This window comes from Mus musculus, chromosome 8 (assembly GCF_000001635.26).
Source record: "Mus musculus strain C57BL/6J chromosome 8, GRCm38.p6 C57BL/6J".
NCBI classification, from domain to species: Eukaryota; Metazoa; Chordata; class Mammalia; order Rodentia; family Muridae; genus Mus; species Mus musculus.
The window spans coordinates 70,139,491-70,167,488 of record NC_000074.6 but is presented as its reverse complement, the minus strand read 5'-3'; the positions used below and the strand labels follow the sequence as shown (position 1 = coordinate 70,167,488).

Genomic DNA, 27,998 nt, shown 5'->3' with positions numbered 1-27,998 from the left:
TGTGGCTATTCCAGGCTCGGGAGCTCTGAGCTAGGGGCTGCCCAGTGCCCTCCCGAGTCCTTGGGCTTTATTGATGCAGCGGCCCCCAGGAAGGGACAGGGCCTTAGTGATGCACAGTGGGTGCCCTCGTCCGTCCGTCCTGGTGGTATAGGGAACCTGAGACTTCGGGAACTCTGTGGAGGCTGGAGGAACCTCTTGGAGCGCTACCGTGGCCAGCTGTCAGGGGTCAAGCGGTGCAGGGAGGCCGAGGGCCGCAGTGGCTCTGCAAGGGGCCTGGCAAGGAGCAGCGGGTAGGGGAAGGACCTGGGGAAGTCGCCAGAGGTCCCAGTGACTGGAGACAGTCGCTCAGACTTGATGCTGACCGGAGGTGTCGGAGGGGAGGCCCCTCGGCTGGGGGGACCCTCCTTGCACAGACTGCGGGCACTGCTGGAGAGATGGGGGAAGGGAGGCAGGAAGAGGAGAGACCCACAAGATAGGTAAGAAGGCTTGTAGGCCATGGGGTTCTCTCTAAATCTCACAGCCCCACCCTCAGCCTGGTCTAGACGAGTCTCGCTCCTGGCCGCCAGGGGGCGCCCAACTCACACTGGCCGGGCGGGGTCTACAGCGTCCCTCGTTGGTGGCCAGGGTGAGGGTTGCAGGGGTCCCTGAGCTGCGTCTCCCGGGCTGCAATCTACGGGCAGAGGCTGGGTGAGCGGAGATCCTGTCAGTACTCCAACCCTCCCGCTCCCGGGCTTGGGGTTGGGGCGAGGGACCCACAACGGTCAGGCAAATCAGACAGGGCTGGGTGCACCTGTGGAGCCTGATGGTAAGAAGGCAAAGCTACCCAGAGCGGGGCCTGGGGCACCGGGACTCTGCAGGCCGCTGTACAGGCTTCTCTGCAGGAACAACAGAGGGAAAACTGTAGTTGGTTGTGACCACCTGCCTCTTTCCTTCCTCTCTCCCACTTCCTTCCCTCCTCCTCCTCCTCCTCCTCCTCCTCCTCCTCCTCCTCCTCCTCCTCCTCCTCCTCCTCCTCCTCCTCCTCCTCCTCCTCTATCCTCTTCCAACTCTCTCCCCTCTCACTGAGGTGCCCAATCCCCCTCGGGCACCAACCAGGCCAGGGGGCAGGTCTGGCCTCCGCCCATCAGTCGCCAGGTACAGAGGCGGGGGCGTCTTGCTCGCAAGGTGGCTTGGAGAGAAGATCGGGTGTCCCAGGCCTGGGGGGAGGTGAAGACCCAGGAAAAGAGAGGCTGTCGTGTCACTCATAGAGTTCAGAGCCCGGGTTCCTCGTGCCCTTCTGCCCTCCCCACACGCTAACGCTAACGCTCGCTCACCCGGGGGTCGAAAGTGAGGCGGGCGGCTGTGGACAGACGGGGCCTCCCCCAGCCCGCCAGGATCACAGCCTGGAGTGGCTGGTGGGACCCGGTAGGACAGCTCTGAAACCGACATTGCGGGGGCCACGGGCTGTGGACAGAGAGAGGAGAGAATGAGGCAGAGGGGGCTCTGTGCCTCAGAAGTTTCTGAGGGTCTCCATTAAGGCCTAGACCCAAGGCTGGGGTTGCCAGGTGGGCTCCATCTCAGCTGCATAGCCTTGTTCAGGGCTGAGGTCTCCCTCTGCAGAGCATGGGGTGTCAGAAATTGTGGCAGGAAGACTTGCTTGCTGAACTGTTACTGCCCTTCGAAGCCCGGGTCATAAAGTGCATTCTTCACCCATCCAGGACAAGACTGGCTTCCACGAAGTGGCTCCCCTGTCTGGCCTTTTAGCACTACTCCCGGAGTCTCAAACTCAGACTGTGTATTGGAAGTGTGTTGGGGGTGAGAGGGGGCACAGGGAAGTCCTCTTACATAGATCCGAGGCGGGGGCGAGGCCGAGCCTCTGTCACCCCCCAGTGTCCTCAGCAGCTTCTCTCCAGGACCTTCTGGCCCCTCCTCCATATCCAGCTCGGGCCCATCAAGGCCCACGCCCCTCCTCTTCAGTGTCTGTGGGAACAGCAGATGACAGGGTGGGCCCTCAGACCTTATCCGACTCCTAGAACTTGGTTCTCAGGTACTTGGGAGAGACCTTCTCCAGCCAAACTGCACAGACAGATACAGATGGGCGTGGCCTGCTCCAGAGGGACCCCAGGGACTAAAACCACTGTGAGTTCCCCTGAAGTTCAAGTCCCTTTAGTGTTAGAGGAAAGGATCAAGAACTAACAGGGTGACACAGTGACCAACCGGCCAGGATGTGCCCGGGGACTGCAGGCGGCTTCAGGTACCTGAAGGATATCCGCGTTGGTGCGGCTCTCGTGCGGCTCACTGTACTCGGTGTATTTGAGCAGCACCCGGTCCATGTCGCTGCTCGCATACTGGAAGAGGCGTTGCGCGCTGTTGAAGATGATCAGGGCAATGTCGCAGTCACAAAGCACGCTCAGCTCATAAGCCTTCTTCATCAGTCCGAACTTGCGCTTGGTGAAAGTCACCTACAGCACAGGGGCGGAGACAGGATGGGGGTGGAGGAGGGTTAAAGCAGGGTGTTCCTAAGGCTGGTGAGGTGGCTCAGTGGTTAGCACAGAGACAGGATGGGGGTGGAGGAGGGTTAAAGCAGGGTGTTCCTAAGGCTGGTGAGGTGGCTCAGTGGTTAGCACAGAGACAGGATGGGGGTGGAGGAGGGTTGAAGCAGGGTGTTCCTAAGGCTGGTGAGATGGCTCAGTGGTTAGCACAGAGACAGGAGGGGGTGGAGGAGGGTTAAAGCAGGGTGCGCCTAAGGCTGGTGAGACAGCTCAGTAGTTAAGAGCACCAACTGCTTTCCCCAAGGTCCTGAGTTCAAATCCCAGCAACCACATGGTGGCTCACAACCATCCATAATGAGATCTGATGCCCTCTTCTGGAGTGTCTGAAGACAGCTACAGTGTATACATATAATAAATAAATCTTTTTTAAAGGAGGATGTTCCTAAATGAGTGCAGAGCAAGCTTCTCTCCTTCAGTCTCCATCTGAAGCTAGGAAAGCTCTCTGCGTTTGCAACTCCACCCAAATGTCCAGTTCCCTTCTGAAAGGAAGATTGGGCCCCAGAAACAGAACCCACGCTTTCTGTCACACTCAGACTCCCCAGGATGGCCTCAGGACTCAAGACTTCTCTGCAAGACCATTTGACTTTGGCCTGGATGTGCCCCTGCCCAGAATGCCATTCCCCCTATAATGGTAACGCCACCTGGGAACTCACCTGCCTGTTCCTTTGGTCTAGAATTCGTGAGATCTGGATTTTTTTCCTCCCCATCGTGGGTAGCTGTGCAGAGCGGCTGTTGTGTAAGAGGGCAGAAGGAAGGTGTGAGCAGTACAAGGCAAACAGTACCCAGCCTCGATCCTGACCCTGCCCTCTTCAAGTCCCAGCATAATAAAATGACAGGGAGAAGGAAGGCAGCCACTTAATCCAGGCAGCCCCTACTGGGCACCAGCTGAGTGTACTCCATGCTCAATAAATGCAAGGCAATGTGGAGGTCCGTGTCCTCCCTCGCACCCAGGCAGCTGGGGCAGGAAGAAGCTGGGATCCAGGCAAGCCTCAGCTCCACAGGAAAGATGGAGGACAGCAAGGAATAATACATCACTTGCCCAATGGAAGGGACCATTAGCATGTGCTCTGCGCCATGGACACAGATGTGGAACACATCTACTGTGTGTGCGCGTGTGTGTAGGCATCACTCTGAGCATGCATGGAGGCACAGGACAACCTTCAGGTTTCCTCTGTCCACCACAACGCTCCACAGATATAGCTCTAGCACTCAGGCTAGATAGCAAACGGCCTTGCCAGGTGAGCCACCTCACACATCCTCTTTTTTGTTGAAAAAGGATCTCTCTATGTGGCCCTTGGCTGTCTTGGAACTTGCTATGTAGACCAGGCTGGCCTCAAACTCATGCATCACCACACCCAGCTCCCTTCCTTCTTTAGTGTAAAATTCACCGTGTTGACTGGCGTGACTATGGCACACTGTGTGTTTTTCTATATGGTGTAATCATTCTTTTGGGCTACCTCCAGAACATTCCGTGCTCACCAAGGCAGCAGTTGTTCTTGCTCCCTTCCCCCTTCCCCCTACTCCCCCTTTTTTCTGGCTCTGTGGAGTTTCCTGTTCTGGACATTTCCACACATGAGGTAACATATTCTGTGGGCCTGGGTGCTCCCCACATTTTCACTATGGGACCTGGAGTGAGAGTGTTCTGAGACATGGTTTTGCTAAGTAGTCTAGGCTGACCCAGAACTCAGAATCTCTCTCTCAGCCTCCGGAGTGCCAGTGGAACAGAGCGGCCATCATCACCTTCCCCGAGGGAAAATGCTCTGCTGTGGTTTTTTTTTTTGCATGGGCCTGAGGAAAAGGCCTGGTGTGTGGCGTCACGGAAAACCATCCCTGTTTGCTTGGTTTAGGCTGGCAGACCTGGGGACTCCATCAAAGGATCCATATGGGGATGTGAACAGCCCCTGGCCTCGGGGTGGGGGTGGGGGAGCGGAAGGAGGATCTTGGGTCTCCCTGGCAGGGCTTCCACGAGTTTTAGACTAGCCTGGGCTATGGTGAGATCCTAAACAAACAATGAAAACAAGGTAAGGTTTCTGAACTGTGAATGGGTGACACAGAATGGTGTGAGCACTCAGTGGCTGAGGCAGGAGATTGCTGGAGTCTAGAAGCTCTCAGCTAGTCTGGGCTTGGCTGTGGGAGGCTAGGGAGGTGGCTCAGTTGGTAAAGTGCTTGCTGTGTAGATGCTAGGGTCAGAGTTCCCAGCATTCTCCCAAAACACAAGCCTGCAGTCTTTTCATTGGGGGGGGGCCAAGTCAAGCAGACCCCCAGGCCAACGGAGCAAGCTCCTGGCTCAGTGAACAACTGTGTCTCAAAACCATGAAGTGGGATCTAGGGAGATGGTTGGAATGTGTGTAAAAGTGTAAAAGTGGCTTCACAAGAATGACCCCTGAGTCTGAATCCCAAGACCCACATGAAAGTCTGCGTGCTAATGTCTAACCCTAGTGCTGAGTGAGACTGGGGGACACAGGAGGAGCACAGGGCTTGGTAGCCATCGAGATCCAGTTTCAGGTAGAGACCCTGTCTGAGAAGGGATGAGGTAGACAGGACAGGACAGGACGCTTAGTGTCTTCTGTGCACTTGTGAATCCATGCACAGTCAGATACACACACATGCACTTGAGCAAAGGCATGTAGATACACACACACACGCACACGCACACATGAGCACAGATACACAGACAAGTTCAGAAAGCAACTGATAATGACAACCCACACCAACCTCTGCTCTCCAGATGCCCCCCACCCCACCCCGACCCACATACACACAGAGCTCAGGTAGGGACACCCACTGCCTAGGGCACTACACCCTGCATGAAAGCCTGGACTCAGAAATCCACCTGCCTCTGCCTCCCAAGTGCTGGGATTAAAGGTGTGTGCCATCACACCCGGCTTTTTCTTTTTTCCCCTGGTCCCACTCTTACATAGCTGAGGATGCCCTTGAACTCCATCTTTCTGCTTCTACTTCCTGAGTGTGTTAGGCGGTGCTGAGTGTGGAACCCAGATCTTCATGTGAGCCAGGCAGGTGCTCCACCACGGAGCCATGCCTGGCTGGATTTACTTGTTTTCACTGTGATTAAAAAAAATAATTTATTGGCCGGGCATGGTGGTGCACACCTTTAATCCCAGCACTCGGGAGGCAGAGGCAGGCAGATTTCTGAGTTCGAGGCCAGCCTGGTCTACAGAGTGAGTTCCAGGACAGCCAAGGCTACACAGAGAAACCTTGTCTCGAAAAACAAAAAAACAAACAAAAAAATTATTTCATGTGTATGTTTTGTCTGTGTAACGTGCCTGCCTGCCTGGTGTCTGAGGAGGCCAGATATTACCCACAGTTGTGAGCTGCCACATGTGTGCTGGGAATTGAACCCAGGTCCTCTCGAAGAGCAGCTAGTGCTCTTAGTCCTGAGAAATCTCTTCAGATTTGATTTTTTTTTATGTGTATGAGTGATTTGGGGTTTTGTTTTGTGGAGACAGGGTGTCACCATGTAGACTAGGCTGACCCTGAACTCACAGACATTCGCCTGCCTCTGTCTCCCCAGTGCTGGGATTGAAGGCAGAACAGCACACTGGCCTATGTGTGGGCGCATCTACCTTCATGTATGTATTGTGAGCTGCCAGATGTGTGCTTGGTGCCCTCAGGAGGTAGAAATGGAGTCAGGTTCCTTTGAGCGGCTGTCACCGATGGTTGTCAGTTGCCAAGTGGATGCTGGGAGCCAGAGCTAGACCCTCCATAAGAGCAGCCAGAGTTCTTAATTACTCCAGTGCTTTTTCTTTCCAGCCCCTAATTTTTTAAAATTCTTTACTTTGTGAGAAGATACATGTCACGGGGAGATACATGTCACAGCATGTGTGGAGGTCAGAGGACAACCTGCAGGAGCCTGTTCTCTTTCCACTATGTGGGTCCCAGGGGAGGAGCATCAGGATGAGAACAAACATTTTTACCCGCTGAATTATTCCACCAGTCCCAATACTGATTAATTCATTTAGTTTGGGGACAGGGTCTCATTATATAGCCCTGGCTGGCCTAGAATTTGCTATGTAGACCAGGACAGCCTGCAACTCAAAGAGATCAGCCTGCCTCTGCCTCCCACTTCTGAGACTAAAGGCATACAACTACCACTCCTAGCTATTTATTTATTTTACTTTTTTTTTTTTTGAGACAGGGTTTAATATCCTCTAGGTTGGCTTGAACTCCTGATCCTCCTGCCTCAGGATCCAGAGTTCTGGGATGACCCTCAAACTCATGGGGAGCAGGAAGCCAGGACTCAGCCCCCTCTGAACGGCTGCCCAAGCATGGAGCCCAGAGTTGAATCCCAGCTCCCACATAAAGGGCCAAGAGTGCTTCCTCTCTTCTGGGGAGATGAGGTGCGGCTTACTGGCCAGGCAGGCTGAATCGCTAAGCTCCAAGCTTAGGAAACGACTGTCTCAGATATAGTGGAAAAGCCCTTGGGAGGCAGAGGCCAGGGGACATCTATGAATTCTAGACTGGCCAGGGCTACATAGTGAGACCCTATCTAAAGAATTAAAGTATGAAGAGTGGTTGAGGAAGACCCCTGCCCCCACGGTGACCTCTGGCCTCCACACAACACAAGAGAGAAAGCTGAGGCAGAGACGACCCCGTTCCCCCTCCCCCCAGCTCATCTACACACTTCCTCTTAGACTTCCCCAGCAGACACCTTGCCCAGAAATACATGAAAGAATGCAAATCTTCGATCACTCAGCACGGGCTAGAGACGCTTGTGGCCCAGGTGTGGCGTGGAGTGCGGAGGCGGCCGCCAGGGCTCAGCAGACCTATTTGTACTTCTATGCAAATTACCCAGCCACAAACGGACCCCCCTGCCTCAGCTCCAGATGTTGGGGTGATCGGAATGTGGGGAGGAGGGGGCAGCATATTATAAATATGTTGGGCATAAGGAGGAAGCTGAGAGCCGGGGAGAAGCCTTCTACACCCAAGTGTTGTTCATGTAGGAAGAGGGTGTTCAGCTGTGCAGTGATGTCACCCAGCACTGGTGAGGTGGAAGGTTGGGGATCATTTGGAGATCAAGGGCATCCAAGGCTACATAAGTAGTTTTGGAGGCCACCCTGTGCTACATGAAATCCTGTCTCAAAATTAATTAACTAAAGTGAAATCTTAAAACAAACTAAAATGCTTCTCCTGGCTCATGACTGCCACAGGGACAGTGTCCATCCAGCCCAGACTGATGTGACAGGGAGAGGTAGGGCTGGGTCCTGGAGGAAACCCTGACTAGCTGTGAGAGGGCAGTCTAGACAGTGGTACACATAGAGGAGAGCTCACGGGGGTGGGGGTGGGATGGGAGGGGATACCAGGGGCTGCGATGTAGGTGACCCACATACCCAGGGTTGGCCAAGAGCTCAGGGCTGAGCACTGAGGGGCGAGGTGCTTGGAAAACCAGAAATTCTCTGTGACAGACAGGGCAAGGGGCAGTAACACATCTGCTGCCCAAGCAGAACCAGGAGCACCTTGTATCCAGGGCAGCAGATTGACAAACCTGATGAGCTGAGTGTGATCACAGGATGCACAGGGTGGAGGGACAGGACCCATTCCTGGAAGCTGTCTTCTGAGATCCATACACCAGTTATGGTGATCGCACGCCCAGAAAAATTAATGATTGTTAAAGTTTTGTTTTAAAGGCAGGCTCTCACTATGTAGCCCTAACTGTCTTGGATCTCCTGTAAACCAAGTTGATCTAAACTCAGAGATCGCCTTGCCTTTGCCTCCTGGGATTAAAGCCATGCACCACCACACTTGGCTTTGGATGCAATTTTTTTTAATTAAAATAAAACATACCTCCCCACATACACTCAACCCTTCTGTCTGGTGGGATATGGTTAGTAAGTCGATCAACAAACTGCCTGAAAGGCTTCTAAACCACAAACTATCACCTCTCCAGCTTGGTGAGGCCTCTGGGTCCCCAGGTGTTGAAATGAGGGCGACTAGGAAGAGATCCCATTTTCCCAGTGACCTTTTGCCTCTTACCCCAATGAGGTCTCCGTTCCCCCCGCCCCCCACCGTCAATGAAAGCAGGTTAGAAACACTGTCTCCCCCTACCCCAAGGGCTTTCGATTTGTCTTTCCTTTTCCGAAGACCTGAGTGTCAGGCCTCGTCCAGCTTCCGACTTGTTCCCTGCGATGGGCCACTGGGCTGCACAGGGACCCACAGCCCAGCGTGAGCAGAGAAAGCAGAAGTGAGAGGCAGGTGGGGAGCCAGGCCCGCGGGACACGCGGCCTCACGCAACCCGGGCTGCGGTTTCATCACCTGCTCCCAGGACTCCTCATTACGAGAACAGGAAGCGCCCCCTGGAAAGCCGGGACCCCTCCCCGCCCTCTCCCGCGGGCCCCAGCAGCCGCTGAGAGCGACCCCAGCTGCCCATCTCCTTGCCGCTACAGCCGACGACACGCCCCTGTGGGCGGGGTCTGGGGCGGGAGGCGGGGCCTCGCCCACCGCAGCTCTGGGCCAAGCATCTGCCTGGCTGAGCTAGCTCCCATACTCTCCCTGCAGCAGCCGCATCTTAACCACCAAAATCCGGTCAGTCTGGGCCGCCCAGGGGTGTCTGGCTGCCTAGCCCTTTCAGAGGCAGGTGGATCTCTGAGTTCAAGATCAGCCTGGTCTGCATAATGGGTTCCAGCACAGCCAAGGCTACGTAGTGAGATCCTGTTTCAAAACAAGAGTGACAAAAATGTAGGAAAAAAAAAAAAAAAAAACCTACACACAGCCGGGCGTGGTGGCGCACGCCTTTAATCCCAGCACTCGGAAGGCGAATTTCTGAGTTCGAGGCCAGCCTGGTCTACAATGTGAGTTCCAGGACAGCCAGGGCTACACAGAGAAACCCTGTCTCGAAAAAAAACCAAAACAACAACAACAACAAAAAACCCCTACACATAATATAAAATTCAATTTTAGCGGGGTTGGGGGAGGTGGCTGAGAAGACTCAGTAAGGGTAAGATACAGGTAAGCATGTGGACCTAAGGTTGAGACCCAGAACCCACGTACTAGCCAGGCAGTTCCTAAGGACTTGATAGCGGGCTGGTCTTGCTAAAATGCCAATCTCCAGGTTCAGTGAGAGGCACTCGCTCAGAAAGGTAAAGTGCATGTGTACGTGTGATTATCTGCCTGGTCAAGGCCACTGCCCCAGAAGCCTAATCTTGCTGTCCCATGTTAGGGACACCTAAGGCCCCCAGCCTTGTCCCCTGAGCCTCCACAGTGGCTGCAGGGACAGCCCAAGATTTCCCTCTTTGTTCCACAGAAAGATCTTCCTGTGGGGAATTGGTCCTCAGAGGCCCAGGCCTCCCTGCTTGGGAAATTAACACATCTGTCAGCACTGGGCGGAAGGGACTGTACCCATGGCCTCAAAAAGCCCCAAGACATACCAGATGGAAACCTGAGTTGAGGTGTGTGTGACATCCTGTGTCCTCCTCTGTATGCCCAGAAATGTTAGGGACACCCAGGCAAGGGGGCAGACAAATAATGGGTTCCCCTCTGGCCAGTCAATGGCAGATACATAACTCTGTCTGTCTGCAGGAGGTCTGTGTGGAAGGGATGGAAATAACACCACCTCTGGTGGCACATGCCTGACATCCAGCAGCTGAAGGTAGGGGTGGGCAGGCCAGCTGCACAGTGAATCTGAGTGATAGCCACCTAGCCTGTATAAGACCTATGGAAAAGAAAGGAAATGAAGGAAGAGGAAAGTGGGGAAACTCAGGCAAGAAACTGTGAGAGTAGCTTTGACAGAGGGTCCAGGAAGGCCTGTCTGAGGAGGGGTCTTGAGGATAGGAGGACGCCATCCAGGTTCTAGTCTGCCTGGTAGACAGTAGAGCCAGTGCAAAGGCCCTGAGGAGGGAGGCTGAAGCCTACTCCTAACCAAGACACTTGCCTGTCTTGCCACCTGCCCTGGGGGAAAGTCCACTGCCTCCACCAGGGTGGACAGGGTGATTGGGGGCTGCAGACAGTGGAGAGCATGGGCAGAGCACTATGGGAAGGTTATGTCGATCCACTGTTCTTGATGTAGTGGCTGTGGTGGGGTGAGAGGCTTTTGAAGGCAGGAAGCTGGGAGGGGAGCACATCTGGAGCAGCTGTGGCCTGGACTACCAGCGTTGCAGGTTGGGAGAGAAGATGGGAGAAGCTGGAGTTTGCAGCTGTGGGGACGGTTGGGAGAGAAGATGGGAGAAGCTGGAGTTTGCAGCTGTGGGGACGCCATGTCTTAACCAGCACTGTTGCTCCCTTCTTAGCCCTCACCTCACCTGGGGTGAACTAATACCTAGAGAAGAGGATGCCAGGGACAAGCTGCCCTCCCCAGCCCCTCTGCTTGGAACAGTTCACAGTATCTACTGTGATTGAGTGCCCATTGTTCGCCCAGGCCATCTACACATGTCCTGCCTCACAGAGACAGGCCAGCTACAAGAGACAGGGGTCCTCCTATAGAGAGGGAGTGGACATCCCCCTGGTGTCAGATGACAAGACTCCCAGGTTCCCAGCCAGGAGCAGACTTGGGTCCCAGCATCAGCCTGCCACACTCTACAGTAACTGCCTGTGACTAGCTCGGAAGTGGGGCTTCTGATATTGTCATCTTGGGATCACAACCCAGGTCCCAGACTATATCAGGACAGAATGCATGCTCCTGGCAAAGCCAGTACGGTGGTACATGCCTTTCATCCCAGCTCTGAGATGCAGGCAGATCAGTGGTTCAAGGTCATCCTCAGCTACATAGCAACTCTGAGACTAGCCTGGGCTACACAAGATCGTCTCAAACAAACAAAACCCCCCAAAGAAGCCAAGTTTGGGCTCAATTTGCCTTGCTGTGGTCACAAAGGCAGACAGAACGTTACCTCATGGAAGGTGGGTGTAGAGGCTATGTCCCCAGTCAGAACTTCAATTTTCTCAAAGGTCTGAGAGTGGCTTTGAGCTCTGTCTTTCTCCAAGAGGGCTGGATGTCCCTACCAGCCTTTAGGATTCTCCTCTGAGATCCAGCATCATAAGCTAGGACTGATGGGTCTCATCTGTCAGCCCAGGTGTGGATCAGGCCAGCCCTGGCAGCTTGACACCCTAGCTCAAAAGGGCAAACTTCTTGGGCTGGAGAGATGGCTCAGTGGTTAAGAGCGCATGCTGCTCTTACAAAGGACTCAAGCCTGGTTCCCAGCACCCACAGCGAGCGGCTCAAAATTCAGCTCCAGGGGACTCAATCCAGCCGTTTTATGTACTCTTTCTCTGCCCCATACATAGAATTAAAAATGATAAAAAAAATAAATCTTTAAAACCAAAGGAGAAAAATTCAAACCAGTTTTCAGATGGCCCCCAGGCCTTAAGTGTTCCAAAATTCTGTCCCCTTCAGGACAAGTTTTGTTCTGCTCTCAGTTAGGGAGTACTGACACACTGAGTCTGGAGGGAGCAAGCCTGCCTTTTCAGAGACCCCTGCAGCCTTAGCAATCAAACCCCAAACACTGCTCCTGGATGGACTTGGGAACGGCACACGTTCCCAGCGTTCTCTTCGGATCCTCACTGGTAGATTCTAGTTAAGCATTCTCCCAGCTCCTGCCCACTGAGTCCTCTACTGAACCCAGGTTTGCTCAGACGAACTGTCAGAATTCCTGTCCCCAGTCCCATAGGGCTGCAGTCCTTAACTTTCCCTAGTAAGGAGTCCCACACCAATCAGGTGGAAGCCTAAGCTGTGTCTGACCTCTGTCTGCATCTAGGGTTGGTTAGGCAAGGATGGGGGTCACTCTGTCAACTGCCCTGGAGACTGAGAGGTGGAGAGCGGGTCAAGACTATGAAAGGGACATTGTCTCGGAGAGGTCTGTGAGTTGTTCCTAATGAGCTTTCCAAGGAAGACACAGGCATGGGGCGAGGGATGGTTCCTTCACCCTGTCTTAGATGCCCATGCACATGCCTGAAGGAAAACAAGGGCAATAAATGTCAATTGGTGTGTACCCTAAGAAGCGGGTGCCTCAGCTCACAGACTGCTTTAGTCAGGGTTTCTATTCCTGCATGGACATCATGACCAAGAAGCAAGTTGTGGCGCAAAGGGTTTATTTAGCTTACACTTCCAAATTGCTGTTCATCATGGTACTGGCATCTCCAAAACGCTGCAACTAGGCTTCACCAATAACCTCTCATAGGCTCTCTTCATGGTGTGAAGCCTCAACTCCATTGCATGACCCCTTCAGTCCTGGGCCATTAATTGAAACTGAAGCTGCACCTCCACCAATGGCTTTCCATGGCCTCTCACAGTGCCGAGCCTCAGCTGCTCTTCATGACCCCTTCATGCCTTCAAAACCAGTACCACCTGGGTGACTCTTACATATTACCAAGTCCTGCTGCAGCATGAGGTACAACCTTGGCTATCTCCGAAACACAGCCTCAAAAAATACTTCCCACAAGATTTTACCTCAATGATGCTGGTCTCTTCTTAATTACTGCTAATTTCTTAGCTCCAGCTAACCAGCATCAATAATCCCAGTAATGCAAAGGTTTTGCTTTAGTAGTTCTGGTATCTTGTTAATCACAGCTGATTCTTCAGCCCCAGCTAACCAGAACCACAGAATCTTCACAATCAAATCAGCAATGGCTCTGATAAGAGTCTTTAATCATCCCTCTGAAATTTCACAAGCCAGGCCTCCATCTTCTGCACTGTTCTCAACATTATCTTCCAAGTTCCTACAGAACATCCCACAGAGCTCTTAACATCCCAATGGGTCTTCTAGCCCAAAGTTCCAAAGTCCTTCCACAGTCCTCCCCAAAACATGGTCAGGTTGTCACAGGAATACCCCACTTCTGGTACCAATTTGTCTTTGTCAGGGTTTCTATTCCTGCACAAACATCATGACCAAGAAGCAAGTTGGGGAGGAAAGAGTTTATTCATCTTACACTTCCAAATTGCTGTTCATCACCAAAGCAGGTCAGGATACAGGAGCTGATGCAGAGGCTATGGAGGGATGTTTTTTACTGGCTTACTTCCCCTGACTTGCTCAGCTTGCTTTCGTATAGAACCCAAGACTATCAGCCAGGGATGGCACCATCCACAATGAATCCTCTCCCCTTGATCACTAATTGAGAAAATGCCCCACAGTTGGATCTCATGGAGACACTTCCCCAACTGAAGCTCCTTTCTCTGTGATAGCTCCAGTCTGTGTCAAGTTGACACACAAAACCAGCCAGTATCCAGATATAGTGCCATCACAATCAACCATCACCAAAACTTCAAATACAGCCTCAAGTAGGAACACACCTGTGATCCGACATTTTGGAAACGGAGGCAGGAGGACTGATGAAAGTTCAAGGCTATTTTGGACTACACACAAAGACCCTGTCTCAACCTCTCAACCCCCCTCTACCTAAAACAAAGAAAACCACAAACACAGCCACCCACGGGTACACATCTGTGATCTTGGCACTTGGGAGACCAAAGATCCACTACCATGAGTTCTAGCTTAGCCTGAGCTACAGAGCTCCTCCCAACCCCAAGGTCTCATGATACAGCCTCACTTAGGGCTCACTATGTAGAACAGGTTAGCCTGAAAAGATCTGCCTGACTGGGATTAAAGGCATGAAGCACCAGGTATGGCTACATAGACTTCTAGGCCAACCTGGACTGTAGAGTGAAACCCTCTCTAAAATTGCCAACTGAAACTTCCAACAGTGGAGTGTGGTCACACCCTTGAGATCCTGGACCTTGGAAGGCTGAGAGTGGAGAGCTGCTTTGAGTTTGAACTACGAATGCCGGAACTACATAGTGAATTTTGGACTAACCTAGACTACAGAGCAAGACCTGTCTTAAACCCCCTCTTCTCAAGAGAAAGAAGAAACCTCCAACAATTTAATGGTCACATGCTTGTGATCTCAGCACTCAGGAGTCTGAGGCAGGAGAACTGCTGTGAGTTTGAGGCTAGATGAGCTACATAGTAACTTCCAGACTAGGCTAGTTGAAACCCTACTCAGCAAACACTCCTGAAAGCAAGGCCCCCTAACCCAAAGACAGCGCGCGCATACACACGCATACACACACACACACACACACACACACACACACACACACACACACACACACACACACACACACACACACTCACGGCTCTCTGCATCCCACCCGCCCCGAGACCCGCGCACACCTCAGGAGTCCCGGGAGTCTGGTCCCTGCTGGCCACACCTGCTGCGCACTGTGAGGGTCCAGGCGCCTATGCTTCTGCTGCACTGAGCATAGCTCTGGCCCAGTGGCAGATGCCTTCCCGCGCAGCCCCGCCCTCAAGAGCTGATTGGGTGGAAGTAGGTTATTTGCATAGGGGCGGATACTTGGCTGTGTTCTGGCTCCTAGACGTTTCAAACTAGGTCCGTCCGAGAGAAGATGCTAGGATCCAAAGAGAAGCCTGACTGAGAAGTGCACGCCAAGGAGGCTAAGGCAGGAGTACTGCAGCTAGTTGCAGGCCAGCATGGGATACAGAGCGAGACCCTATCAAAACCAAAACAAAACAGAACAACCAGAGCATAGTGGCATACAACTTTAATCCCAGCCCTTGGAGAAGTACAGGCTGGTGATTGTTGAGGCTAGCCTGGTCTACAGAGCAAGTTCCAGGACAGCCAGGGCCACACTGAGAAACTGTGTCTGGAAACAAACAAAAAACAAACAAACAAACAAACAAACCAAAACCATCACTACCACCACCAACAACAAAAAAAAAAAAAAAAGGAAAGAGAAAGAAAAAAGAGAAAAAGAAAACAGGGTCGTGGAGCCAGACAAAAAAAAGGAAAGAGAAAGAAAAAAGAGAAAAAGAAAACAGGGTCGTGGAGCCAGACGAAATGGTTCAGTGGGTAAAGGGGTTTCCTGCTAAGCATGGTAACAGGAGTTCTATCTCCGGTATGAAAACGTGGAGTGAGAGAACCCACACCAGTAAGTTGTCCTCTGTCCTCCTGCTATGGCACAGACGACGCCTCCCCCCCACAATCATATACAAATATATATTATCTTAAAAATTAAAAAACACTGGGCAAGGCTGTACAAACAGCTAGGCTCCTCCTTAAGGAGTCAGGGCTCCTGGACCTCACTGTGATGACCCTGACCTTACCTTGGACTGGCTAGTCAGGACCATACACCTTAATAGGAGTGAAGTACAGTTAGCAGCTGGTTTGGTGACACAGCCTGTCCTCCCAGTTGCTCCAGTCGGCTGGAGTGTGCTAAGTTTCTGGCCAGTATGAGGTACACAGAGCTCAAGTGCATCCTGGGTAATTTTGAGACTACTGTCTCTAGATAAGAAATAAGTTGGGCCTGGTGGCTGAGTCTGTAATCCCAGGTACTCAGGAGGCTGAGACAATCACATGAAGATGCTAAGTCTAACTAAGGCCAGCCTGGGCAACATAGTAAAACCCTGGCTCAAAATAAATATAAAAACAGACAAACAATAGCCAGGCGCGGTGGCGCACGTCTTTAATCCCAGCACTCCGGAGGCAGAGGCAGGCAGATTTCTGAGTTCGAGGCCAGCCTGGTCTACAGAGTTCCAGGACAGCCAGGGCTATACAGAGAAACGCTGTCTCGAAAAACAAAACAAAACAAAACAAGAGACCCTGTCCAATAAGGAAATAAAGGATTCTTTAGAATTCTGATCCTGCTGGCAAATGGGACCAAGCCAGTGCCACGCTGGACCACTCCTGAATAATTAGAGCCATTATATGGGGGGGGGGGTCACCAGTACGGACTTACCAGCTGTGCCTTTGCCAGTGTCCTCATATACCTTCCAGTACCATGCCCCTGTCCCATGCCCCTGTCTCAGCTCGCCTCTGGCTTTGCAGAGGGAAAGTCACTGTGGGGCCTTCTAGGACTCCCATCCACCCTCGGCCTGGAGGCCCAGCATCATTCTGCACAGATGATGGGCCAGAGGAAGACCCAAGTGGGGAGCACTTGAGGTAAGCCTCAGAGAGAAAAGAATGTCAGGGTCAGAGGTCTGGGACAAAGCTGGAGCTGGCTGTGGTGTGAAGCGCCTCCGAACCCCACCCTGGTGTGAGGGAAGTAGAAACTCCACATGTTCCCTTCCCCAACTCTTGGCAAGTAGTACTGGGCTAGGGGAACAGTGGAGGTCAGACCAGAACTGTGGAGAAGGGCTGCACTAGAATGCTGTTGGGGATCGGGAAGTAAGGCCCAGAAATGGGGACATTAGCTTTCAGATCTGAGGAGTTCGCCCCTGGGTGAAGGGCTTTGGGATGTGGGGCAGGATCTCAGCTGACTGGGTGTCCTCTCCATTGTTCCACACCTGTGTAATTGGAACCTTTTCTGCCCAACTCTGCATCTCAGGGCAATCCTCTTGCTTCACCCCTGAGTTTTGGATGACAGTAGCAAACCGCTTCCACAGCAAAAAAGTTCCTGCTGTGCTATAGGTGGGTCCCGACTCCTGTCAACTTGCCCACTCCACACACAAAGGGGTCCCCAGGACACACCAAGATCCCGGCCAAGGCTGGGGGCTTCTGCCTGGGTTCCGTGATGAACGAGGCTCCGGTATAAGGAGCCTGGGGAGCCCGGCCCCCCGGGGCCCCGCTGTTTACCTGGCCACCTCCCCCTGGCTCTGATGCAACCAGCAGGCTCTGGTTACGTGAGGGCGGCAGCTGCAGCAGGGCCCCTGCGCTAGGAGGGGGGCGGGGTGGGAGAGCAGGACTGAACAGGACAGGACAAGGCCTGGGGATGACACTGACTTTACTTGGCCCACACAAAGCCACTCTCCTGCGCCCACAAAGGTCACCTGCTGCCCTGGACCCTCTTGATCCCATATTTCCAATATCCCTGGAGGGAGAGTCAAGTCATCGCCTCTGGCTATTCAGGTGAAGTTTATATCCAGCACTTGCTAGAGCAAGGAATGAGGAAGTCTGAAATCAAGGGCTCTTTGTTTATTGGGCTTTTGTTCTGAATCTATTTATTTATTTATTTATTTATTTATTTATTTATTTATTTATTTATTTATTTATTTATTGTCAGAGCCTCCTATAAGGCCTCAGACTACTTATGCAATAATAACAATCCTGAGCCTGGTGTGATGACCAAAGCCTTTAATCCCAGTACGAAGAAGGCAGAGGCAGGTAGGTCTCTGAATTTCAGGCCAGCCTGGTCTACAGAGTGAGTTCCAGAACAGCCAGGGCTACACAGAGAAACCTTTTCAAACAATAAAAGCCAACCAAACAGAATAGGGATGATCCGAACTTCTGATCCTCCTGCCTCTACCTGCCACACGCTGGCATAACAGGTGTGTTCCAGCTTGCCTAGCTGTTTGAGATGGGTCTCACTCTGCTTGTCTTCAACCTAGCAGCTGTGCCATGATGACAGGCATGAACCACTACACCCAGCAGGGAAGAGCTGAAGGCTTTCCAAGGGCTACCTCTCCTAGGGTTAGAAACCCCTGCCCCTTTGCAGGGCTTGCTGTGTGATCTCTGGCTGGCATTTCACCTCTCTGAGCCTCTGCAAGTGGAAAAGGTAGAGACAAAAGCCACAGGTTTTGTGGGGACCACTTCTGGTGTCTTTCACATTCTGCGAATCTCCATCCCACACTTCACCCACCCCAGCGCTGGGGTGTGTACATCGGACTCTATGTCCTCCACTGTGCCACGGGGCCAGGCCCAATGTGCCTTGGATCTCTTCAAGACCCATAAACCCCACAGACAGCCTGTGAAGAGAAGCTGGCAGACCTATGTCTGGGGCACACACAGGTCTGTTCCTAGTTTGGGAGGGTTTCCAGGTTAGGGTTAAAGAAAGCAGGAAATCAAAGATGGGCTTAGGCTAGGGAGGGGAGCAGGTGGAACACCAGAGGGGCTGGAGAAGTGGCTCAGAGGTGAAGCGTACATCCTGTTTTCATAGAGTTCCATTCTCAGCACCCCCCATCAGCAGTTCACAACTTAGCTCCAGGGGATCCAGCACCCTCTTCTGGCCTCTGTGGACACCTGCACGCCCACACATAACTAAAAATAAAGTCTTTTTTTTTTTTTTAATGTAAAAAGCCTTATTTGTACTTTAGAGTTGACATATTTTTCAAAAGCTGGCACACTGGGCCTGGTGGTGCTGTGACCCCAAAAGTAAGGCCGTTGAGGTCCAGGATAATTCATGACCAGCCTACCTAGGCAGTACCTAGGAAAAGGAAATAATCCAAGGATCATAAAACGCCTCAGTGGCTAAGGGTGCTATCTGCCAAGCCAATGACCCTGAGTTTGATCCCATGGTGGAAGGACTCCCCAAGTTGTCCTCTGACCACCTCCACACATGTGCCATGATACTAATGCACACCCCTCTAATAAAAGATGTTTTCTTAAAAAAAAAAAAAAAAAAAAAAAAAAGGCACCACAGACCACTGTTTCGTTCCCTTTTTGCCCTGACACAGATCTGCAGGAGTTTAATGCGTCATTCAGGTCAGACTCCTTTCCAGTTATCCTAGTCAGTGGGTGGGTGCCAGGTTCCTTCTGGATGCCCCACAGCACAGAACAGTGACCACCTGGCTCCAGAGTTACATGGGGAAGGAAGGCTGTGAGCCTTGGTTGTGGGCAGATATAAGGCCTTGCTGAGTGACTCAGTTCCTCCTGAAGGACCAGGAGCCTCTGGCTGGTTGTGTAAGTAGGCAGGACTGTGCACCTAGACCAATGCTCTGTTCTTGTGGGGGGCGGGGGGATACAAATGAAATGTAAATTAGCCATGGCCCTGGGAGGCTTGGACAACAGGTGCTGAGGTGGGAGATAGACTGTTCTGAAACCTGTGAAAGGTGCCAGCTGCCAGCTGAGAAGGGTACCCAGGGGCTGTGGCACACCAGGACTGTTCCCCAATGCCCTGAGCACCCTGTTGCTTCCGTGGCTGGACCCAGGGGGTACTTTTCACATCTATTACTTATTCTTATGTATGTATCTACAGACATATATTTGTGTGGATGCTGGGCTACAAGCTTTGACCACTACGCCTGACTTTTTTAATGTGGGTCTGATGGTCAGACTCTAGTCCCCGACTTGAGGCAAGCATTTTGCTGGCTAAGCCATCTCCCCAGATCCTAGCATGTGTAACTGGCACAGGGCTTCTATCTAGCACACAGCTGGGCTTGTCAAACACTTCCTGTACATGGGCTCAGCTGAAGTCTTTTGGGGGGGAGGGGTGCAGTGAACTTTATTGATGGTATTCAAGAGAGTAGGGAGGGCTCCCTCGGCTCCTCCTGTTATTATGGGGTCTGGGATAGAAACTGTGAAGGAGATGCTCAGTGTTGGGGGCCAAGTTGGGACAGGGACTCCTCAGCAACCGAGAGCCTCTCTCTTGCTCTCAGTGTCCTTGCTGCGGCGGGTGGTTCAGGGTTTCTTACTCTTTGGAGGCCATGTAGGCCATGAGGTCCACCACCCTGTTTCAGCTAAGTTCCTAATCAGACCTAAAACTGCTCTCCTCCAGTCAACTGCTCCAATGACTTTGGCAACTTTTGGTTGTTAGAGTTTGTGGTGTGTGTGTATGTTATTCTGGGGACACAAGCCAGAACCCAGTGTAGGCCAAGTAAGCACCCTGACCCACCACGGTCTACAAGATGGAAGCTAGTGGCCACGCCAGGGTCTCAGGCCTTGCCCTGAATGGAGGTGGGTGCTGTTTTTCCAGGGGCTCCTATGAGAGGGGAAGCACCTAGTCCTGCATCACACATGGCAGGGCGGGCCTTCAGCTATGTGACATGATGTAGGTTATGTGACCCCAGCATGGAAAGAGACGGTTTCTGGACAGTCAGTGTATTCAGTGCACAAAGACTGTTATGTGAATGCTCCTGGAAGAGTGACCCTAATTTATGACCAAGGTAGACAATTATGGCAGAATCAGTAGGCAGCAGGCACTGGCCACTTGCTAGGTCTTCAGTTCTTGGTGAGTCTTCAATGTGGTATCCAGGCCTGGGAGACAGGGGTTAGGGGCAGAAGGCCAGAGTGAGACTCCAGTGCCTGCAGGTAGGAACAATACCTGGAGCTGCTGTCTCACCACCAAGCCAGCTTCTGCTCACATAAAGTGTGACTGTGTTGGGGGTCTCAGGACTACACAAAGAGGATCTGACCCCATAAAGGCCAGTAGTGACCTTGAGTACTTTTGGAGGACAATCCCAGGTCGGTAAAGAAGTCTGTAGAGATGAGCCTGGGATTGGGTGTGCAGTGCAGGGCACAGACTCATGCAGAGTTGCCCTTGGGCATGTCCAGGCAAGGGCTGGACTAGAGGTAGAGTTCACCCAAGGTTGACAGCATCACAGTGCACACACCTGTGAGCCCTTCTAGCTTAGGGTCTTCCCAGATGTCCCATGGGACTCCCAAGTGAAGGACTGCTAATCTCTTGTGTTGGGGGTGACAGCCAATGAGTACTCAGAAACCCGGCAAGAGGAGACCCTCAGTAAATGCCCACTGAGATGCCCAGTAACTGCCTGATACCCAAGGAGCTTGAGGAACGCTTACTGTATAAGTGAGGTGCCTAATTAATGCCCATTAATTCTGTCACCCAATCAACCCTCTCTATACTGTCCAGGAAGTGCACCCTGCTACTCTGGGCTCTGGGACTGTAAGCCAGTGTCCACCCAGTCCCTGGGCCTCTGCCACAGAGGATGCTCTGCGCCAGTGGGACCCACGGATGAGCACCTCTGCGTGAGTGGTACGCAGACCTTGTCTTCACCCAGCCCCCATGCCCAGCAAAGGGCAAAGCCAGAGGACACACCCACCTGTGCGCAGCCTGAAGCAGTCGGTTTATAGTACCGTAAAGTGGCAGGATTTTGAATGTTTCTCTCACATGGATACAGATGTCACAAAGTACACCTGTCACTGAGCATGTAGGCTCAGCATGTGGACGAGCCATATTTACGTGAGGAAAAAGCTGAAGACCAGAGAAGTGAGGGTGTAGCCGCAAAGTCACACAACAGCTGAGAGGTTGGGTTCAGCCAAAGGGAAGATGAGGCAGCAGAGGCCTGAACAACAGCAATTCAAAATGGGACCCTCTAAGCCAATACCCCCCAAAATATCCCAGAAGATCAGCTAGGAAACACAACAGTTAGCAGGTCCCTGCAGGGACACAAAGAAATGGGTTAGTTCAGCAGGGTGACGGCCTCTACACTGACCTGGGTGGGGAAGCAGGTAGCCCTGAGTCTTCCAGGGTCAGGGTCAGGCCAGGGAAGGAGGAGGGGACAGTTTCTCCTGGCTGGAACAAAATATGCAAATGTATGAGACTGATGCCACAGGCCAGGAGGTTGCTCAGTCGAGCTGACTAGAGGGGAGTTCCACCTTGGCCCCAAGACCCATAGCCTGAGCTCTTGGGTGTGCTGTAAGGATATGGGGTCACTTCAGAGGCCAGACAGGCTGTCAGGGAAGGTTGGGTGTGACACAGATTCAGTGGGAGGGGTCTGCAGCACTTTATTCTGCTGCTCTTCTCATTCCAGTGACAGACTGGTCAAAGGCTGGCTGAGGCTCGAGCAGGCAAGCTATGTTTATTGAGTCATGGCCAACACAAAAGGGGCCAGCAGGTGCTTTCCACTGCACTGGGCCTTAGCTGAAAGTCTCTAAGCCGGAGAAACCATGACACAGGGTGGAGAGCCCAGCTCCCACAAGCCTCGACCTCCCACTAAATCACTCCTCTAGGGGCCCAGAGTGCCAGTCTCAGGGCCCCTGCTCTGGTCACCATCCTGGGGATGCCAGGCAGCTGCTCTTTATCACCCACACCTGCTCTGAACTGTGTCTCTCAGTCACTGTCCCTGTGAGCCTGGCACCACTGTGTTCCTCACAGCAGCTGAGTTACAGAAAATGAGTGCCACAGATGCCAAAGACTACCAGGACAGCTCACTGGTTAGGATGGGGTGAGGGCAGGTGGCCAGGGCTACCTGTGGCCTTGGGCACTGGTGTTCATGTGGTCCCGGATACTGATGGCCTGTTTGAGCAGGCCTTCCACACTACGGAAGTACACGCTGCTGTCCACCAAGCTCTTCACAGCACTGAAACAGAAGGGAGTGAGGGTCAGTTTCTGTCCTGGCAACAGCAGCAGCCTAGGATCCCTCTGTAAGGTGCTGTGGAGGTGGGCTCACCCTTCCAACACGGTGTGACTATTAACTAAAGAGAGGGCTCATGTCTGTAAAGAAAACTCATTCTGTCTGCCTGAGCCATTTTCCACTGGCTCAGGGAAGGACACCTCTAGGCTCAGCGACTGCCTCGGGTGCAGCTTCTCAGGGATGAAACTCTCTCATTCTGCTACTTACAAGGTAGCTGCTGGGGAACTGCTTTCATGACTTAAAGTGTACAGATCAACCAAGGTTGTACTTGCATGCCTTTCCAGGACTGGGAGGCCGAGGCCGGAGGATCCCCTGAGTTTGAAGCCAGCCTGGGCTGTACAGTGAGACCCTATCTCAAAATTATACAAATACCTTAAACCAATTATTTATGGAGGTGATGCATCTTCCGAGGCATCCGTGGAGGTCAGAGGACACCTACAGGAGTCAGTGCTCTTCTTCCACCATGTGGGCTCTGGGAAATACAGTTACTAGGCTTGATGCACGTCCCTTTACCCAACAACCCTTCTTGTAAGAAGCAGAGGAGCTGTGGTTGGTTGGTTGGTTGGTTGGTTGGTTGGTTGGTTGGTTTGGTTTGGTTTTTCGAGACAGGGTTTCTCTGTATAGCCCTGGCTGTCCTGGAACTTACTTTGTACACCAGGCTGACCTTGAACTCGTAAATCCGCCTGCCTCTGCCTCCCAAGTGCTGGGATTAAAGGCGTGCGCCACCACCCAGCCAGAAGACTGGTGTTAAGGGGTTTATTATTCTTTTGTCCAGAAAATCCCACAGAACTGTGCAAATGAGGGGATCAAAAATTGTGTGTGAGAGGCTCAGGCAATCAAGAGTGTGCACATCAAAAACAACTGGCTATCTGGATCTACACTGTGAGTGAGATCTAAGTGCTTCAAGAAGCACAGAGTGAACCGGGCATGGTGGCGCACGCCTTTTATCCCAGCACTTGGGAGGCAGAGGCAGGCGGATTTCTGAGTTCGAGGCCAGCTTGGTCTACAGAGTGAGTTCCAGGACAGCCAGGGCTACACAGAGAAACCCTGTCTCACTCCACACCCCCCCCCCCAAACAAAACAAAACAAAACAAAAAAAGAAGCACAGAGTGAACCAGTGTGCCACACCAGACGGTAGGACTGGACATAGTGCTGGTAGCTCAAAAGGAGAGTTGGCCTGCTGCTTGAGCCTAAAAGTGCAAAGAAGGGCCGGGAATGGTGGCACATGCCTTTACTTCCAGCACTTGGGAGACAGAGGGAGGAGAATCTCTGTGAGTTTGAGACCAGGCTAGTCACATAGTGAATTCCAGGACAGCCAGGGCTACACAGAGACCCTGCTTCAAACAAAACAAAGCAAAGCAAAACAAAACAAAAATGTGCAGAGGGGAAGATGGAGTCCTGTATATTCCACAAGCTCAGGCCTTTGGACATAGCCAGTGCGCACAACACAGACTTGAGACCACACTCACAGAGCCAAACAGGAGGGGGGCAGAGATATGGTCAAGGGGGTAAAAGCACTTGCCACTTAGGCTGATGACCTGAGCTCGATGCCTGGGACACACATAGATTCCTGTGATCTGTCCTGACTTCCATACAGCTATCATGGCACAAGTGCACACCCCACACCCTCACACATACACTAAATATTAGATAAAATCCATGAGTGAGTAAAAGTCATATGCAGAATGGTCTCAACTCCTTGGGAGGCTGGAGCAGAACTTTTTAAGCCTGGGTACTCAAGGTCAGCCTGGGGTGTACAAGATCCAACTCAGACACAGCAGGACAGGCAGAAGTGGTAGACACACTCAGCCCCTTCTGTCAGGGCCCTGCACTGGGCAGGAGGCAACCTAACTCTGCTTAACTGTGGTCAGGCCTAAGGCTTTGTGCTCAGCTGGGAACGAGCTGATATTCTGTGTCTGTGTGGCTTATATGAGTGAATGTGTGCTTGAGGGTGGGCAGTTGCACGTGTGTGCATCCCCGTGGGTGCATGTGTGCGGAGCCCAGAGGCTGATGCTGGCACGCTCATTGGTTGCTCTCCACCTCACTTTTCACACAAGCATTCTATCAACTAAGCCCTAGGCCCTAATTTGAGGCAAGAGTCTCTCACTTAACTAGGAATTCACCAACAGGACTAGCTCTCTAGAGGAGCCAGTTCAGGCATTCTGCTGACTTCTCAGAGCTAGAATTACAGGTGCCCATCAACTGTCAACAGGGGTGCTTCAGAGAGAATTTGTACACAGGGGACTTTATCTAATGAGCTATCCATCACTTACCCCAAGCCAGAGGCAAATAGTCACGTCCCTAAGCTCCCCAAGAAAACTGCGGGACCGTCAGAGGTGTTACGGCTGTGCTGCAATGGGGGCTGGAGACTGCAATGGGGGTTGGAGACTGGGAGCCGTGCCCTCTGCCCTGTAATGGATGTGGATCTCACCTGCAGGCGTACTCCACGGTGTATATGGCGCCCTGGCTCTGCTCTTCCCATCTCTGCATGTCAGCCTGCAGGGGTTGGGGGGCAGGTGTTAGTAGGGAAGGCTCTATGGGAGCCAGTGCTATATACAATCCCCCCATTTCCCCCCAAGCTGAGTTACTCTCTCTCTCCAAGCCTTCCTGAATTCCCTATCCTCCTAGATATCCTGGTAGGGCCCTTCCTACTCCTTGCTTAGACCACAGAGTCTTTTCCTCTGGCAGCCCTCTCTCCTCTGGGGCTCTGTGTGACTGGAAGGCCTCAAGACCTGCAAAGTCAATTCCTTCTGTGTGGCACACCCTTCCCTGGGCTCTTCCCTCACCTCGCTGGTTACTAACACAGACCAGACCATCTCTTTCAAAAGCCATCAAGGGCTGTTCCCTACATTGTCCCCCTGATGCAGCTGCTACAGCTCATCTCACCAGGGCCTCTGCTTTGAGTTCATACCCTCTGTGGATAGCACTCCACTCCTGCTCAGGAGCTGTGAGTGGACCTGGGGGAGATCCTCGGCAGGGCTGGCAGAACTCACCTTGTGCTGGGCCAGCTCTGGCAGTGAACGGCGCACATGTTCCTGTAGCCGGTACAGGGCCACTGACGGCTCGTTGGCAAGGACATAGACACTCTCGGTGAACTTGTCTGTGACTGTGTTTAATAAGGGAATTTTAATAAGTATTTAATAATTTAATAAGTATTTATTTTATTTTGAGTTATGTGTATGTATGTAAGTGTCTCTGCATGTGACTGAGTGCCAGTTTGAGGCTAGAGCTGGATTGACGGGAGGTTGTGACCTGTTCATTGTGAATGTAGGAACCAATCACATTGAGCTTAGGCATCTGTAAGATCACTAAGCACTCTTAACCACTGAGACAATTCTCTAACATTTAAAAAAAAAAAAATTGGATCTCCAGCCCAGGCTAGACTTTAGTTTTCTTTTTCTTTTTCTTTTTTTTTTTTTTTTTAAAGATTTATTTATTATATGTAAGTACACTGTAGCTGTCTTCAGACACTCCAGAAGAGGGAGTCAGATCTCATTACAGATGGTTGTGAGCCACCATGTGGTTGCTGGGATTTGAACTCCGGACCTTCGGAAGAGCAGTCGGGTGCTCTTACCCACTGAGCCATCTCACCAGCCCCCTAGACTTTAGTTTTCTGTAAGCAAGAATGACTTTGAACTCCTAATCTTCCTGCCTCCATCTCCTGAGTGCTGGGACTGCAGATGTGTGACACCATACCTAGTTTATTCAGTGCTGGACATATAACCCAGGGTTTCATGCATGCCAGGCAACACTCTGCCAGCTAAGGCCCACCCACATTACACTCCTGATTGTTCAATCTCTGAGCCCAACAGGAGTTAGAGAGGAGCCGCCAGGGTGCACCACTTTAACTGTCATCTGCAGGTCCAGGGATGGTCTCTAGACAGCAAGGCCTAACTCAAGGGGGCATCAGCAAACACATGAACTCACAATCTTCTCTCCCCAGACCCACTTTCAGAGGACATTGGTGGATGGTACTAAAGCCACTGACAGCTTCCCTCCCCCTTTATAACTGGAGCATACTGGAGAGCAGTATGGAACATCATACTAGAATCTAGTAGCTCTGGATTCCCTGTAACTCACTGTGTTGACTAAGCTGTCCTTAACTCACAGCAATTCCTCTGCCTGCCTTTGCCTCCCAAGTGCTCCCAAGGGAAGAGAAGCATGTACCACCATATCCAGCTGCCCAGAGGATGAACACAGAACTCAAAGGTGCCTAAAGTCCACAATCTCGTGAGGCCTCTACTCTGTGGCAGGAATGATGTGGAAGGCCACGTCCCTTGCTGTGTGGGAACAGCTCTGAGGTATATCACAGGCCCTGTTCCAGAAACATGCCTGCTAAGGCTGCCCTCTGCAGAATCCATTCAAGTTCCTGTTAAGCCTGTTTCCTTTACTCCAGAACTCATGTTCCTACCACAAGTCAACTGCACCAAAACCATCATCCCAGGGTAGACTTTGACCAACAGCTTTCCCAGTCAGGAAATCTCTATTCTTCCTGCTCCATCCATCAAGGATCCTGTTGCTTCCAACTTCAGTCCCCTTCATCCCCCACTCCTTCCTGTATCAGACAAGCTCTGACCAGGCTAATGGTGGCAGATGACACCAACTCCTCTTACCACGCAGGGCTCCCATCAGCTAAAGAAAATAATCTACTTATCTGGTCCTTAATATATTTTGCAGTGTCGGGGATCAAACCCAGAGCTTTGAATGCGCTGGTCAAAGTGTTTACGACTGAGCTAAAGCCCCAGCTCTTCTCTCGAGATTTGAGTTTCAATGTGCAGACCAAACTGGCCTTCAATTTCTTGTCTCTTGAGAAGAGAGGATTAGAGTATTGCGCCACCAAGCCCACATACTCCTTTACGTATTCACAGGCTAAAAACCACATTACACTGAGCAGGGACCTGGATGGATTCTGCTTTTAATTCCAACTCTCAGAAGGCAGAGAGGTTTGAGACCATCCCGGTCTACACAGCGAGTTCCAATATAGCCAGGGTTACATCCCGGGACCTTATCTCAGAAGTAGAAAAGAGCCTTTTCCTGCCCGGGATCATTATACATCACAACACCTCCCGGCGGGAGACACCGGCCTCCCTTTTCCATCGAACCCCGCAGGCCGGGAGGTCTACGGCGGCTCTTTGTCATGTACCTTCCCGCGTTGCCCTCTCTAGGCCCCTCCAACCCCTCTAGGGTCCCGCAACACCTTTCTTTCCCTTCAGCTGCATCTCAGGTTCTTCCATAGTGAAGGCAGCCAGCAGAGCCCAGAAACCGGAAGCGGAAGTCGGGAGGTTGAGACGTTTAAACGTTCAGGTATGGGTTCTGGCGTCCTGTGCGCTGGCTCCTCTTACGAGGTAACTTCTATTCAGACACGAGATAGACGGAAGGAGGCAGTCCTATGCGAGCGTGTCGGGAGGATAGAGATTTCTTGATGTTATAGTATGCCTCGTCAAGGACTCCCTGCTACACGTACAGATAATTCTCAGGG

At 52.1% G+C, this 27,998-nt stretch overlaps 3 protein-coding genes across 8 annotated transcripts; all 3 read right to left on the bottom strand.

The window, feature by feature from the left end:
- Positions 1-14,728, bottom strand: Mef2b (myocyte enhancer factor 2B). The gene is made up of 9 exons (NM_001045484.2): positions 14,645-14,728; positions 3,185-3,260; positions 2,238-2,441; positions 1,825-1,959; positions 1,314-1,443; positions 1,093-1,196; positions 791-875; positions 583-670; positions 1-423 (listed from the first exon to the last, which is right to left on the bottom strand). The coding sequence occupies exons 2-9, from the start codon at positions 3,236-3,238 to the stop codon at positions 204-206; spliced, it is 1,020 nt and encodes a 339-aa protein (NP_001038949.1). The 5' UTR covers positions 3,239-3,260; positions 14,645-14,728; the 3' UTR covers positions 1-203.
- Gm45929 (predicted gene, 45929) lies at positions 1-27,990 on the bottom strand. Its single transcript, NM_001310055.1, has 9 exons — positions 27,717-27,990; positions 3,185-3,260; positions 2,238-2,441; positions 1,825-1,959; positions 1,314-1,443; positions 1,063-1,196; positions 791-875; positions 583-670; positions 1-423 (listed from the first exon to the last, which is right to left on the bottom strand). Exons 2-9 carry the CDS (start codon positions 3,236-3,238, stop codon positions 204-206), a joined length of 1,050 nt encoding a protein of 349 aa, NP_001296984.1. The 5' UTR covers positions 3,239-3,260; positions 27,717-27,990; the 3' UTR covers positions 1-203.
- Borcs8 (BLOC-1 related complex subunit 8) lies at positions 18,854-27,990 on the bottom strand. 6 transcript variants are annotated; one of them, NR_132132.1, is made up of 7 exons: positions 27,717-27,990; positions 25,513-25,625; positions 24,951-25,015; positions 22,892-22,991; positions 22,355-22,465; positions 21,599-21,678; positions 18,854-20,399 (listed from the first exon to the last, which is right to left on the bottom strand). NR_132132.1 is itself a non-coding variant. In NM_001145552.2 (6 exons), exons 1-5 carry the CDS (start codon positions 27,751-27,753, stop codon positions 21,642-21,644), a joined length of 363 nt encoding a protein of 120 aa, NP_001139024.1. In that variant the 5' UTR covers positions 27,754-27,990; the 3' UTR covers positions 18,854-20,399; positions 21,599-21,641. The 6 variants fall into 6 exon arrangements, 3 of the variants coding, with proteins under 3 accessions (NP_001139024.1, NP_001296770.1, NP_001296574.1); NM_001145552.2 differs by lacking the exon at positions 22,892-22,991; NM_001309841.1 differs by lacking the exons at positions 22,892-22,991; positions 27,717-27,990 and adding an exon at positions 27,133-27,212.
- Positions 27,991-27,998: the final 8 nt, after the last annotated feature.